This window comes from Pelodiscus sinensis, chromosome 12, assembly GCF_049634645.1.
Source record: "Pelodiscus sinensis isolate JC-2024 chromosome 12, ASM4963464v1, whole genome shotgun sequence".
Taxonomy (NCBI): domain Eukaryota; kingdom Metazoa; phylum Chordata; order Testudines; family Trionychidae; genus Pelodiscus; species Pelodiscus sinensis.
The window spans coordinates 46,835,022-46,847,819 of NC_134722.1; the positions used below are offsets into that span (position 1 = coordinate 46,835,022).

General features: G+C 65.5%; 2 protein-coding genes across 6 annotated transcripts in view; one reads left to right on the plus strand and one right to left on the minus strand.

Moving 5' to 3' along the window:
* TSNAXIP1 (translin associated factor X interacting protein 1) overlaps positions 1 to 6,825 on the plus strand; it is a 40,273-nt gene extending 33,448 nt beyond the window's left edge. For all 3 annotated transcript variants that reach the window (XM_075940522.1, XM_075940521.1, XM_075940523.1), the window contains exons 13-16: positions 1,598 to 1,707; positions 2,747 to 2,870; positions 3,588 to 3,694; positions 6,523 to 6,825. In XM_075940522.1, the coding sequence (XP_075796637.1) occupies positions 1,598 to 1,707; positions 2,747 to 2,870; positions 3,588 to 3,694; positions 6,523 to 6,763 (582 nt within the window). In that variant the 3' untranslated portion in view covers positions 6,764 to 6,825. The remainder of the gene's footprint in view (positions 1 to 1,597; positions 1,708 to 2,746; positions 2,871 to 3,587; positions 3,695 to 6,522) is intronic.
* A 1,448-nt stretch (positions 6,826 to 8,273) lies between these two features.
* The window catches only part of CENPT (centromere protein T), a 30,927-nt gene continuing 26,402 nt past the window's right edge, over positions 8,274 to 12,798 (minus strand). For all 3 annotated transcript variants that reach the window (XM_075940526.1, XM_075940524.1, XM_075940525.1), the window contains 4 exons: positions 11,991 to 12,090; positions 11,109 to 11,279; positions 10,503 to 10,607; positions 8,274 to 8,682 (listed from right to left, as the gene is read on the minus strand). In XM_075940526.1, the coding sequence (XP_075796641.1) occupies positions 8,559 to 8,682; positions 10,503 to 10,607; positions 11,109 to 11,279; positions 11,991 to 12,090 (500 nt within the window). In that variant the 3' untranslated portion in view covers positions 8,274 to 8,558. The remainder of the gene's footprint in view (positions 8,683 to 10,502; positions 10,608 to 11,108; positions 11,280 to 11,990; positions 12,091 to 12,798) is intronic.

The window sequence follows — 12,798 nt, forward strand, 5'->3', positions numbered from 1 at the left end:
ACCTCCCGCTCTTCCCTCCAGAGCACTGCTCCTGCCACGCCCCCCGGTCACCTCCCGCCCTTCCCTCCAGAGCACTGCTCCCGCCACGTCCCCCGCAGTCATCTCCAGCCCCTCCCTCCAGAGCACTGCTCCCGCCACGCCCCCCGGTCACCTCCTGCCCTTCCCTCCAGAGCACTGCTCCCGCCACGCCCCGCAGTCATCTCCAGCCCTTCCCTCCAGAGCACTGCTCCCGCCATGCCCCCCGGTCACCTCCTGCCCTTCCCTCCAGAGCACTGCTCCCGCCACGCCCCGCAGTCATCTCCCGCCCTTCCCTCCAGAGCACTGCTCCCGCCACGCCCCCCGGTCACCTCCCGCCCTTCCCTCCAGAGCACTGCTCCTGCCACGCCCCCCGGTCACCTCCCGCTCTTCCCTCCAGAGCACTGCTCCTGCCACGCCCCCCGGTCACCTCCAGCCCCTCCCTCCAGAGCACTGCTCCCGCCACGTCCCCCGCAGTCATCTCCAGCCCTTCCCTCCAGAGCACTGCTCCCGCCACGCCCCCTGGTCACCTCCCGCCCTTCCCTCCAGAGCACTGCTCCCGCCACCCCCCCCGGTCACCTCCCACCCTTCCCTCCAGAGCACTGCTCCCACCACGCCCCCCAGTCACCTCCCGCCCTTCCCTCCAGAGCACTGCTCCCGCCACCCCCCCCGGTCACCTCCCACCCTTCCCTCCAGAGCACTGCTCCCGCCACGCCCCCCAGTCACCTCCTGCCCCTCCCTCTAGAGCACTGCTCCCGCCACACCCCTCGGTCACCTCCCGCCCTTCCCTCCAGAGCACTGCTCCCGCCACCCCCCCCGTCACCTCCCGCCCGTCCCTCCAGAGCACTGCTCCCGCCACGCCCCCCAGTCACCTCCTGCCCTTCCCTCCAGAGCACTGCTCCCGCCACGCCCCCCGGTCACCTCCTGCCCTTCCCTCCAGAGCACTGCTCCTGCCACGCCCCCCGGTCACCTCCCGCTCTTCCCTCCAGAGCACTGCTCCTGCCACGCCCCCCGGTCACCTCCCACCCTTCCCTCCAGAGCACTGCTCCCGCCACCCCCCCCGTCACCTCCCGCCCTTCCCTCCAGAGCACTGCTCCCGCCACGCCCCCCAGTCACCTCCTGCCCTTCCCTCCAGAGCACTGCTCCCGCCACCCCCCCCGGTCACCTCCCGCCCTTCCCTCCAGAGCACTGCTCCCGCCACCCCCCCAGTCACCTCCTGCCCTTCCCTCCAGAGCACTGCTCCCGCCACCCCCCCAGTCACCTCCCACCCTTCCCTCCAGAGCACTGCTCCCGCCACCCCCCCAGTCACCTCCAGCCCCTTGCTGTGCGGCTCCCAGGTGCAGCGCTGCCTGGGCCGGGCAGCCCAATGAGGCTCATTCCCAGCCTCCCCCGGCTCACTATGCTTCCCCCTGCCTCACCCTGTGCTCCTCCTCCGGCCCCAGCGCCCCCAGCGTGAGGGCTGACCCACACTGGGCTGCTGCCCGGGTTCGGCTGGGGGGAGGTGGCCGTCAGGCGGGGCCCGCGGGAGTCTGGTCCCTCTGCCCCGTGACTGCCAGTGACGGGGGCGCTTGCTGCTCCCCAGGTGGACGAGGCGCAGTTCCACGGCCAGGCCCAGCTGGTCTGCGCCCTGCAGAAGGAGCTGGCGGCCAGCGACGCCTCCAGCAGCGGGACTGTCACCACGGAGCAGTTCAGGTACGCGGGGCTGCGGCTGGCTGAGCCCCGCCCCCACCTGGAGAACCTGCTCGCAGGCCAGCGAGGGCCCTTCCTTCGCCCACTGGGAGCTCCCTTGTGGCTCCAGCTCTTACATCTCCCCCAGTTCCCCCTCCACGGAGCCCAGCGACTCCCTTAAAGCGTAGGCTTGTGGGCCTCGGGAGACTCACCAGGCAGAGCGCCGGCAGGGAACGGGCCAGTCGCAGGGCATGTTGGGATGCCCCGACGGGCAGGTCGAGGGCTCTCCCCTGCGGAGTGAGCTGTGCCCGTGCCAGCAGAGAGCTCTCCTGCTCCAGCCCCACCCCTGGGCACATCCTGCCCTCCGAGAACCCCGCTCCCCCCCAGAGGCTGCGGCACAGGTTCTGTGTCTGTCTGAGGGCAGAACCCTGCCCCTCTGCTAACGGCTGTGCCAAGGTTCAGGTGTAGAGCAGCCTCGATGCCACGTGGCACGGCCGGCGGTCAGATCCCGTCCAGGGACGGCTTGCCCGGCACTCAGCCCCTGCGTCTGGAGCCCCCAGGCAACGCCCTCGGGGAGACGGGCTCATGTGCACTGGGGCACAGCTGGGAGCCTGGGCCTTTAGGGAAACAGGCAGCGACTGGGCACAGAGCTCAGCTGAAATCTCTGTGCGCGGGCTCTCGTGTGGATTTGTGCCCAGGTGAGCCCCCGTTGTGGGGCCTGGCGTGTGCCAGAGCCCAGCGGCTCCCTAGCCATCCATGCACCAGCCCAGGCCTCTCTACAGAGCCAGGCTGGCTGTCGGCACCCCCTGGAGGCCCAGGTTGCCCCAGAGCTCAGCCCTACGCCGGCTCTTGTGGAAACATGGCCCCCGCGTGGGTGCCTGACAAGGGGCTGAACTTCGGAAGCTCCTGCCCCCATTGCTCCGGGCAGGCTGGGTTCGGGGGTGCAGCTACCAGCCGGCTGCACAGATGGCGGGAGGGCGCAGCCATGCTCCGGGGGGGGGTCCGTGCACATGCTACGGCCCCGCCCATCACTGTGTTTGTGGGGTCCCCTCTCTCCCTGCAGCACGGCGCTGAGGGCAGCTTTCCCCTTGAAAAGCAGCGAGCAGCTCCAGGAGCTGCTGGATGCAAGCAGGCCCCAGGCCGGCAGCCCAGAGGAGCTCATCGACTACAGGGCCTTATTCGCCGAGGTAGGTGCAGCTGCCCCTCTCTCTGCCAGCTTCGTTTATCGAGCCAGGGGGCACCCACTGGAAGTCCCCCCATAGGCTGTGGGCCCAAACGTGCCCCCTGCCCTCTCCTTCACGCTGGGCTGCCCCGGTCGCTAGCCAGCCTGTCCACGCCCCCAAGAGCAGAATAGGGCAGGAGCCCGGGAGCGCCCCTGTTTCGGAGGAAAGCCAAAGCCTCGGCCAGGCCCAGCCCACTCAGGCCTGCGAGGGGGACGTCAGGCAGCCAGGGCCACGTGGCACTGACATGGTAGCGTGCACGTGCCCCAAGCTGCAGGGATCCGTTGCGTGCGGGACCAGCCTGGCCAGCCCGTCCCCGGGTTTGTCTGCAGGGTGGCCCGAGGTGGGTCAGAGGGGCAAGGCGTGAGCAGTGGCTGCTCCCCTGAGCCGTAGGTTAACAGAGTTGTGAGCCGCCCGCAGCTGCCGGACCCCAGGGCGGTGGCTTGCAGCCTTTGTCCACACAGACCCTTCCGAACGGCAGGGGAGCTGCAGCCCCTTTGGAAATCAGAGCGCTGGACCCCCACTGGCCCAGGCTTGGGGTGCCACGGGCCTGGGCTCGCGCTCCTGGTGGGGGAGAGGAGTGCCCGTCCGTGAGCGGCTAGCCGGCCGGAGCACCCCATCTCCGCCGGCAGAGGGGGCATGTGTCGCATGCCGTGGCCATGCCCGCCCCGCTGTCCCTTGCAGGACGAGGAGGGCAATGTGGAGCCCTTCGTGGCGAAGCTGAGGAGCCAGTACGCCGGCGAGAGGCAGGAGTACCTGAGAGAGCTGAGGGACCAGCTGGGCCCTGTGCCGTGAGTGGCTCAGTGGGGCAGATCCCACATGGGGTGGGGACAGGGCTGGCTGTGAGCTGGGGCCCTGAGGCAGGCAGGGAACAGGGGCTGGTGGGCACAGCGCTCGGGTAAGAGCCCCGGCATGGACAGGGCAGCTCCAGGGCCAGCAGAGCACCAGGCTGAAGCAGGGGGGACCGGGCCAAACGCTTTGGGAGTGCGCTCGGGTGGGCTGATCTGCACAAGGAGCCAGCTAGGAGGGCAGCATTGGGGCTGGCTGGGCCCTGCAGGGCTAGGAGCCAGGGAGGGAAATGAGGGGGAGGGGAGACAGCTCTGCTGAGCAGGCAGGTGGGTGGGACTCTGGGACTGAGCATTTGTGGGGCAGAGGGGAGAGGAGGGGCAGAGGTGCAGGGGAGACCTGGGAGTGGCTGAGCAGGGAGCCTGGGGCAAGGAACCCCGGGGAGGAGGAAGGAAACAGGTGGCCAGAGAAGCTGGAGAAAACAGGGCAGCGGTGGGGCCAGGGGAGAAAAGAGGGTCTGGCGGGCAGGCCACGAGGAGCCAGCCCGGCAGAACGGGGCCTGGCCGAGCACAGAGCCAGGAGATGGGTCGGCCGAGCGAGTTTGGGGCTGGAGGGGGGACAGAGCAGAAGAGCTCTAGCTGAAGGAGGGGGACAGAGCAGGCTGTGCCCACCAGAGAGCTCTCCCTGGCTAAGCTGGGCATGGTGCCCAAGTGCCCCCACAGCCCTGGGAAAGCTGCAGGCCCAGCACCCCTAGCGCTGCCCACGGGGGTTCGCAGCGCCTGCTGCTCGATGTCTCCGCAGAAGCAGCCTGGGTCTGTGCTACAGCTCTCCGGCTCCAGCCCTGCCCTCAGCCCTGTGGTAGCCAGAGGGCGACACGCTGGGATCTGGGTTTTTCACCCTGCTCTGGGAATTCCACGCCCACACCTCAAGATGACTGAGGTTGCAAAGTCAAGCCCTCCAGAGTGAGGCAAGGGCAGAGTTAAGGGGACCCATGCATGCAGCCCCCTTCTGCACCTACATTCTGCTCACATGCTGGCCGGCTGTTTCTTGTCGGGACTTTGCTGGGCTCGCTGTGCCTGCGCCGGGGAGGCATCGGGGCTGCTGGCTGTGGGTCCCCCAGGTCATTTCTTGCAGAGTGGGCAGGGGGCTGCAGGACGAGACAGTGGGCTCCTGGGGAAGGCAGGCGAATGTTGCCCTGGAGAAATGAAGTCGAATCCCGCCTCTGCCACGTAGCCCCTGGGTGCGACGGGGGCCGATTTCCAGCCCCGCTGAGCACTGCAGCTGCCGTCCAGGGGAGCCGTGCTCAGACCTTGGCAAGTGCCACATAAAGCCAAGTGCTCGGAACAAGCCTCAGGTACCTACGAGTGGACAGTTGACCTTCCGCTGTACCCCAGGGCCCTCCTGGCCCCTCGCCGCCTGGTTGGAAAATCACTGACCGTGAAGCCCTGCCACGAGGCCAGGCCACAGCACTCCCACGAGGGGAGCAAGGACTCTGGCCTCGGAGCAGGGGGAGCGGCTGAAAGCCTGGGGGCCACACGACGAGCAGCACAACAAACCAGAACAGCCGGTTGTGTCTTCCTCCCCGCATCCTGCACGCCAAGCCAGGGGGACATAGCCCAAGCTTTCCAACCACCGGGTCCCTTTTCCAGTAAGCGCAATGGGAGACCTACCTCAGCCCACAGCCCCTTGGCTGGCTTCCTTCCTGCCCTGCTCGCTGCATCCCCCTTCCTCACTCACCTTCTCCAGGCCAGGCCAGGGCGTCGTGGTGCAAGTTCCGGTCTTGGGCCAAGGGGTTGGGAGTGCGGGAAGGGCTCCGGGCATAGTCCAGTGTGGGGGACGGGGGTCCAGGTGCAGGCTGTGGCAAGGCGTGTGGGTGCAGGAAGCAGGCTCTAGCTGGGCACTGTCTGAGACGACTTCCGGGTGGTGGAGCAGTGGGGTTAAGGCAGCTCGCTCCTGCCCTGGCCCTGCCCCACTCCTGAACACAGCTGGCATGGACAGCACTGGCTCCAAGGCCCCATGTGCTGCCCTCATCTCTAGGCACTGAGCCCCCTACTGGCCACAGTTCCCCATTGTTGACCAATGGGAGCTGCAGGAGCGGTGTCTGCCGGCCAGGCCAGCATGTGGAGTCCCTGCGCTGGCTTTCTCGGGCTGCACCCAGGAGCAGCAGTTCCCACGGGGATAACGACTCCGCCCACGCCAGGGTCGGCACTTTACATTTCACTCCTCCCAATGAAAACAACGAAATGCGCAGACCAGTCAAAACCCCCAAATACCCCACTTTGCACGCAGGAAAAGGAGTAACAACCCCCCCTCCCCCCCCAATGTTGGGTCAGGAGATGAGAGGGAAGGAGAGAGAGAGAGTCTGAGACACAGAGATTTGCATTGCCAAGCTCCCTCCCTCCCTTCTCTGGGTGAAGATAGGAGTGGGGGGGGAGGAAGGGCACCCTGACATCAGCCCCCACTCTTCTCCCTCCCACCCCCGGCACAGCAAGCAGGAGGCTCTGGGGGGGGCAGCACCAAGGCAGAGGGTGGAGGACAACTGAAGTGCCAGTACTTGAGAGCTTCCTGGCCCACCAGTCAGGATCCCGTCAGAGGCTCTGAGATCGACTGGTGGATCCCGATCGACTGGCTGGTGACCCCGGGCCCAAGCTCCGAGCCCGTCACGCTGCAGCCACACACACGCTTGAGAGCTTGACTTTGCAACTCGGGTCTCTTGGGTCAGACACCGCAGCACGCTGCTGGAGACGGGAGGGGATCCCAGGAGGGGCATAGGCCCAGGGTCCCACTGCTCTCGTCAGCCCTCAGCGGAGCCGTGGGCTTGCTTTGTGCGCAGGGAGGTGAAAGTGGAGGACCTGAAGGCAGCCTTCTGTGCCATTGACCCTGCGATCGACGAGCTCACGCTGGAGGCCTACCTCTGCCTGGCCTTCCAGGCCCCCCGGGAGCAGTGGGACCAGAGTGCCCCGCTGCCTGTGGAAGCGGCGATTGAGAGGCTGCTGGCGGGAGACACCAAGCGCATCGGCCCCCTTCCGGAGGAGACCTACTACGCAAGCCTCTCGGAGGAGGGAGAGGCCTAGACTGAGCTGCTCTGGCTCTCCTCTCCCCGCCTGTGCTCAGCTAAATTCTCAGTGTCCACTGCCGGGCGACTGCGGAGTCTGTTCACACGCGGCCTGACAGTAGAACCAGAGGCCAGCGTGGCTGGCAGCAGGCCCGCAAGTGGCCAGTGTAAATAGTTTAATTCCAGTTCCCGGGGGAGCAGGCTTCACGGAGATCCCGGCCTGGGCTGCTCATCCCACCACACCAGCTGGAACCCTGGGCCTGCGGGTCTGGAGGGAAGGCAAGGCCAGGTTCCCAGAACACCCTGCTCTTGGTTTGCCTGGCACAGCTGCGAAGACCCGCACACCCTCCTTCCAGGCCACAGGGGAGGGGGAGGGGAGGCAGATACTCTGCAGCCGGGAAAATTAGGCCCTGGCTGTTCAAACGGCCCCGCCTGTCCCGCCTCCCTGGTTTGAAGTCGGGGGAGTTGTCACAAGAGCGAGCCTGCTTGAGGGGGGCTTGGGTGCACGGGGAAGAGACCCTGTGACAGGGCAGGGGCTGAGTGTTACCCGCCCCAGGAACACTGCTGTATTCCCTTGGCAAAGGGGCCGGTAACGTCTCTCCCTTGGGAAGGGGCTTGACAGGACTGTCCCCCCCCCAGGGGCTTATCCCGGTCCAGCTGCACAAGGGAAACTGGACAAGTGGCCCCTGCAGACAAGCCTGAAGGCTCCAGCCCCAAGGGAAAGGGCCAAGAGAGGCTGGTAACTGCTTTGCCCCCCCCCCCCCCCACATTCCCTTAGCCCGCTGCTGCTGCGACCCCGTTCCCAGAGTGGGGGCCGGAGGGGGGGCCTGACACCTGCTTTGCAGCAGCACAGGGCACCAGGGACAGAACATGAACATGGGGCCCCATTCCTCCTCCTGACCAGAGTTTCTGGGCAGGGCGGGGCGGGGCAGGGCAGGGGAGAGCAGTCCTGCAGCAGCACGCGGCCGGGCAGGGGACGAGCTGGTCCTATTTACCTGTGGTGGTACCAAGTCTAGGTTGAAAAGAGCTGCTGGATCTTCAGAATGTAAATTTCCTCTCCCCCTCGCCTCCAATTACAACCTGAGCACTTGAACGGTCACTCGGTGCCTGAACTCTTGAGTTCATTTCACCCCCAGGCCCCTGGCTAAGCGCCATGCTGCTATGCAGGACGGCTTCTGGCTGGGGGAGGCAGCGCCAGGCAGGTTCTTGGAGTCAGGGCAGCAGTGCGGAGGAGGATGGGCGCAGGCCAGGCGAGTAGGGAAGGCGCAGCCTCTCTGCCGTCTGAGGGCCTTGGGACATGAGGGGCTGCTGGGGGTGGGAGAAGCTGGAAACCCAATTCCTCAGCTGTACTAGCTGGGCAGCCTGGGGGACCTGCTTGTCTGTGCAGCCAGGGTTAAATGCCAACAAAGAGTGCGCCTAAAGCACCTTGGCAGAGCAGCCAGTCAGCTGCTACGAAAAACAGGAGCTTGGTGGCGGGGGGCTGGACGCGCCGCGCCTCAGCGGGGACCGGGCTTTCCACAGAAAACAGGTGCTGTGAAACGCGCCTTTTATTGCCATTTCCACGTCCGAAGAGAAGGCAGCTCATCCGCACAGGGTGTGACAGGGCCCAGCACAGGCCAGTCGCTCCCCGCTGTCCCGTTAGGAGACCCGTCAGCGCCAGGGGGCAGCACTCAGCGCACGGGCACACGCGAAGAACCCGCCTGCGATTCGACCCCCTTTAGGCCGGACCCAAAGTTTCTAACGTCCAACCACCGTGGGGCATCAGGGGCGCCGGGAAGCAGCTTCGGCCAGTCCCTGCAGCAGGCGGCACCCACTTACTTGCGAGGGATCACCTTATTGCCACTCATGGCCACGGGAATCAGCAGCTTCCGGTACTCCAGAGGGAGGTGGCGCTCTATCAGCACTCGCAGAGGCATCTTGTCCGTCACCAGCCCTTGTCTTGGGTGGGGGAGGAGAGGGGAAGAGAAAACCAGAGCGTCTGCACCCTGCCCAGATCCGGCCCAGAGCCCCTGGCGCTTGGTCAAAGTGGGCGTTTGATGGGAACTAGCTGCCATGGCCCCCACAGCGGCCTGTACGATGCTAAGGCCAGATGGTCCCCTGCCCATATCTGCAGAACCGGCCTGAGCACTTTGTCCCTCCAGTGGCAGAGGGCAGCACGTGGCTGTCAGCTCCCCCAGGCCGGGGAGGAGATGAACTTTTGTTCTCAGTGAGGAGGCAAGATCCACCCCCGAGCTAGAGCGAAGGAGGTGGGCATCAGACATCACACCACTCACACACAAACAGGACTCCGGCGACAGGCAGGGTTCACACCACTGGCCAGGGACACCCCGTCACCTGATGGGCCCTCAGCTAGCGCACACTGCCCCACAGGGACAGGAACATCCCATCGAGGAGTCTGATCGATCAAACATCGGTTCGTCCAGAGTTTGTCCCATTTTGGGCACAAATGACTGTCACACCCTGCGGAGTCCCTGGAACGGAGTGCGTACGAGGGATGTGCACGAGTAACCAGCTACCCGGTAAGTATCACCCGGATACTTACTGGTGCTTACTGGGTACTGGTTAACTGAGTCTCCAGGAGCAGCCCCCTGCCCAGAGCCCTGCGTGGGCAGGGACCGGAGCCCTGCAGGCTGGGGGGCTGAAGCAGAGAGATCCCACTTAGTTGGTTAACCAGTGAGACATCACCTAGGCTGTGTCTACACTGGGCCACTTATTCTGGAAAATCAGCCGCTTTTCCGGAATAAGCCGCGAGCTGTCTACACTGGCCCTTGAATTTCCAGTAAAACACTGACGATCTACTGTAAGAAATCAGCTGCTTTTCCAGAAAAGCTACGCTGCTCCCGCTCGGGCAAAAGTCCTTTTTCTGGAAAACGGTTCCGGAAAAGGGCCAGTGTAGACAGCCCAGTAGTCTTCCACAAAAAAGCCCCGATCGCGAAAATGACGATCGGGGCTTTTTTCCGGAAAAGCACGTCTACATTGGCCACGGACGCTTTTCTGGAAAAAGGGCTTTTCCGGAAAAGCATCCTGCCAATGTAGATGGTCTTTTTCCGGAAATACTTATAATGGAAAACTGTTCCGTTTTCAGCATTTCCGGAAAATCATGCCAGTGTAGACGTAGCCCTAATGTTTAACCAGCTGCTGATTAACTGGGATCTTGCATCCCTAGTGTGTGGGGCTAATTCGCAGGCTGCCAGGGTGAACGCGAATCGCCAGCGGCCGTTACTGGCCGGGGGCTGTCCAAGTCGCTCGTGTGGCAGATTTCAGCCATTTCCCAGCAAGGAGAAGCCTGACGCCCTTGTCGAGAAGCGACACGACTGTGCAAAGGCGAAGAACACGCCGAGGGCCTCAGCAATGCTACTTGGAAGCAGAGCGATCGGCTGCCCCAGGTTACGCTGCCGTGGGCCCCCAGAGCAGCGCTGCTGAGGAACAGACCAGCCAGGCTGAGCTGTGGACTCCTGGGCTAGATACGATGGACAAACTGGCTCCTTCCTTCCCTTGCCAATATCTACGGAGCACTGCGCTCACCAGCCAGCTGCCCGGATCCCACCTTCCCTCGGAGATCCCAGGCAGCGGCAGGTGCAGGGGCCCTGGCAACCGCCCTGCCCTCCAGGAAGCGGTTAGCGCCAGGAGTATCTACGGGGAGGCCTGGGGGCTAAGGGCAGGCAGGTTTCACCCCCTGCGGAGCTTTGAACACACTCCCCTGAGCAAACCTGTGTGCGCGTCCCTTCCAGGCGCCCGGCCCCGAGCGAGCCCCCTACCTTCTCATGAGGAGCTCCAGGTCTGCCTCCTCCACAGTCTTCCTCCCCGCGTGGCTGGTGTAAGCCTCCAGGTCCTTGCAGAGCTGCCCGAAGTACACCTCCACGCTGGCCGAGAGAGGGGAGGAGTCAGCCAGACAGGGGCGGGGCAAGCCCCATGGCAGCCAATCACAGCACAGGCACAGGGCCGAGGGGCCCCTCCCACGGGCAGTCGGGGAGCTTGAGCGGTGGGACTGGCAGAGTACACGGCTCTCCCGGGTGTCCTGCACCTCCCAAAGCCCGTCCCGTCCCCACGCCCACGCTCCGCAGCCCGGTGCCTGCCAGCCGAAGGGGCTGGGGAGCCCTCGGCACCGCTACGAGCAAGACAGACCCCAAGTACCACAGAGGCGGCTGGTTTACAAGGAGGTGCCAGGCCCCCACCCAAAGGCCCCTGCACCGCGGCGTGGGGCACTGAGCTCCGCACCAGCCCACGGCTGCGCTAAGAGTTTGCTCCCTCTCGCCCAGGGCCTTCTGCCCCGTTGCCCCTACTCAGCCGCCCCTTCCCATCTCAGCTCGAAAGGGCTACAGCCTGGCGGCCTGGGGCACCCAACGGGGGCTGCTGCGACTCACCACTTCTCAACCACCGTAACGGCCTCTCTGGCCACGGGCACTTTCACAAAGTGGCTGAAGATCTTCTTGATCAGGCTGCTGGGTAACGCGGGCTCTCGCTTCCTCCGGGGGGCCCTCGCTGCTCCCCTGGCAGCCCTCGGAGCCAGGCTCGGCTTGGGGGGCAGTAGCGCACTAGGCAAAGCAAGCAGGCAGGCACGGTGGGCAGAGCAGCAGGGAGCGCCCAGAGGAGTCTGGCGGAGGACGGGAAGGGGCTCTCGGCACGTCCTCAGGCCGCGCTCTCGCGTACGCCCCATCCCTCGGGTAGCCCTGACAGGGTCTGCAGAGACTGGCCCAGCGCCCCCGCGACTCACACAAAGGCACAGAAGTGGTTCTGGGGCCACATCGCCAGTTGGGCCCCCAACTCCACAGCGTGTGGAGCGGGGCTGCTCCGGAGGGAACTCCACCCCCTCGGTCGAGAGCCTCCCCTTTGTGCCAGCTGGGCAAAGCTGGCCAGCACGGAGCGGGTGGGGGCGGCAGGAAGACCAAGGCTCCAAGGGGCTCCGGGCTCCTACCCCACGGCCTCCGGAGTAGCTCGACCATCCCCAGTAAAAGCAAACGGGGCCTTTGGCTCCTGGAGATCCCATCTGACGCCGATCGTAGGGCTCGGGGCGCTCTGACGTGGAGACGGCCTTGGGCTGCTCGGCAGGAAGAGCTTCTCCCCCCTCACCTGGGGCAGAAGCCCAAACCCGACTCCCAGCTGGCTCTCAGCTGGGGAGCCCGGCGCCCCGGAGCCTCAGCGTTCCCACAATGGGGGGGGGGGAAGAGGAGAGGCGGGTTCCCCAGCAATGGCTCCAGTTGCCGGGCACCAGCTTCCCGCCCGCGTGGAGGGCGGGTTCTACGTACCTGGCTGCAGCAGCGGTGCTCAGGGAGCGGGGGGTTGCCGGCAGGGGGAACGGTCTGAACGCCCGAGCACGGACGAAGGCCGGCGTCTTCGTGGAGAGCTCTGAGGAGAGAGCGCGAGCGGGCAGGCGTGAGACGCTCCGCCCTGGAGATCCTGCTGCAAGTGTCCCCCACGGGGGGGGTCCCATTTCCCACCGGCCAGACCACGGTATGCAAGCACCAGGTAGCCGCTTTTCCTCTCAGTAGGCACCCCAGCAGCGACGGCCACGGTCCCACGTAGAGCCTGCTTCCCAGGGGAGCCTCCTCCGGCGCTCTGCAGTGGCCCTGGCTAGCTCCGCTCACCGTGGCATGTGGTCCAGGGCCATTTCCACAGGGGGGAGCTGGCTCTGCCACACTCGTCCCAGGGGACTCCAAACAGCCCAGAGCTACTGCGGTTCCCTGAACCCTGCCCTTGCCCCGCCAGGGAGCAGCCCGGGGATACGTTCTCTCTTGCCCTGGAGGGGCAGAACCAAGCAGCATGCCCTACGTCCACAGAAAGAGCCGCCAGCTGACGCCCGGGTCGGAGAATGGCAACAGAAGCGGGACAGACCAAACCCGCCTTCTGGGGCCTGCCCCATCGGAAGAGGCAGTAGCCACCAGGTGTAGCAGACCCTGGCACCGATCCTCTTCAGAGCTTCCAGCGGCTTCTCCCGCAGCTCGGCGCAGGGAGGAAAAAGCGAGGGAAGTGGAGACAGGGCTTCCTGTGAGAGGACGGGCAGGTCCCCTGGGGAAAGCCTGCAGTGGCATGACTGCGGTATCACTGTCATAGAAC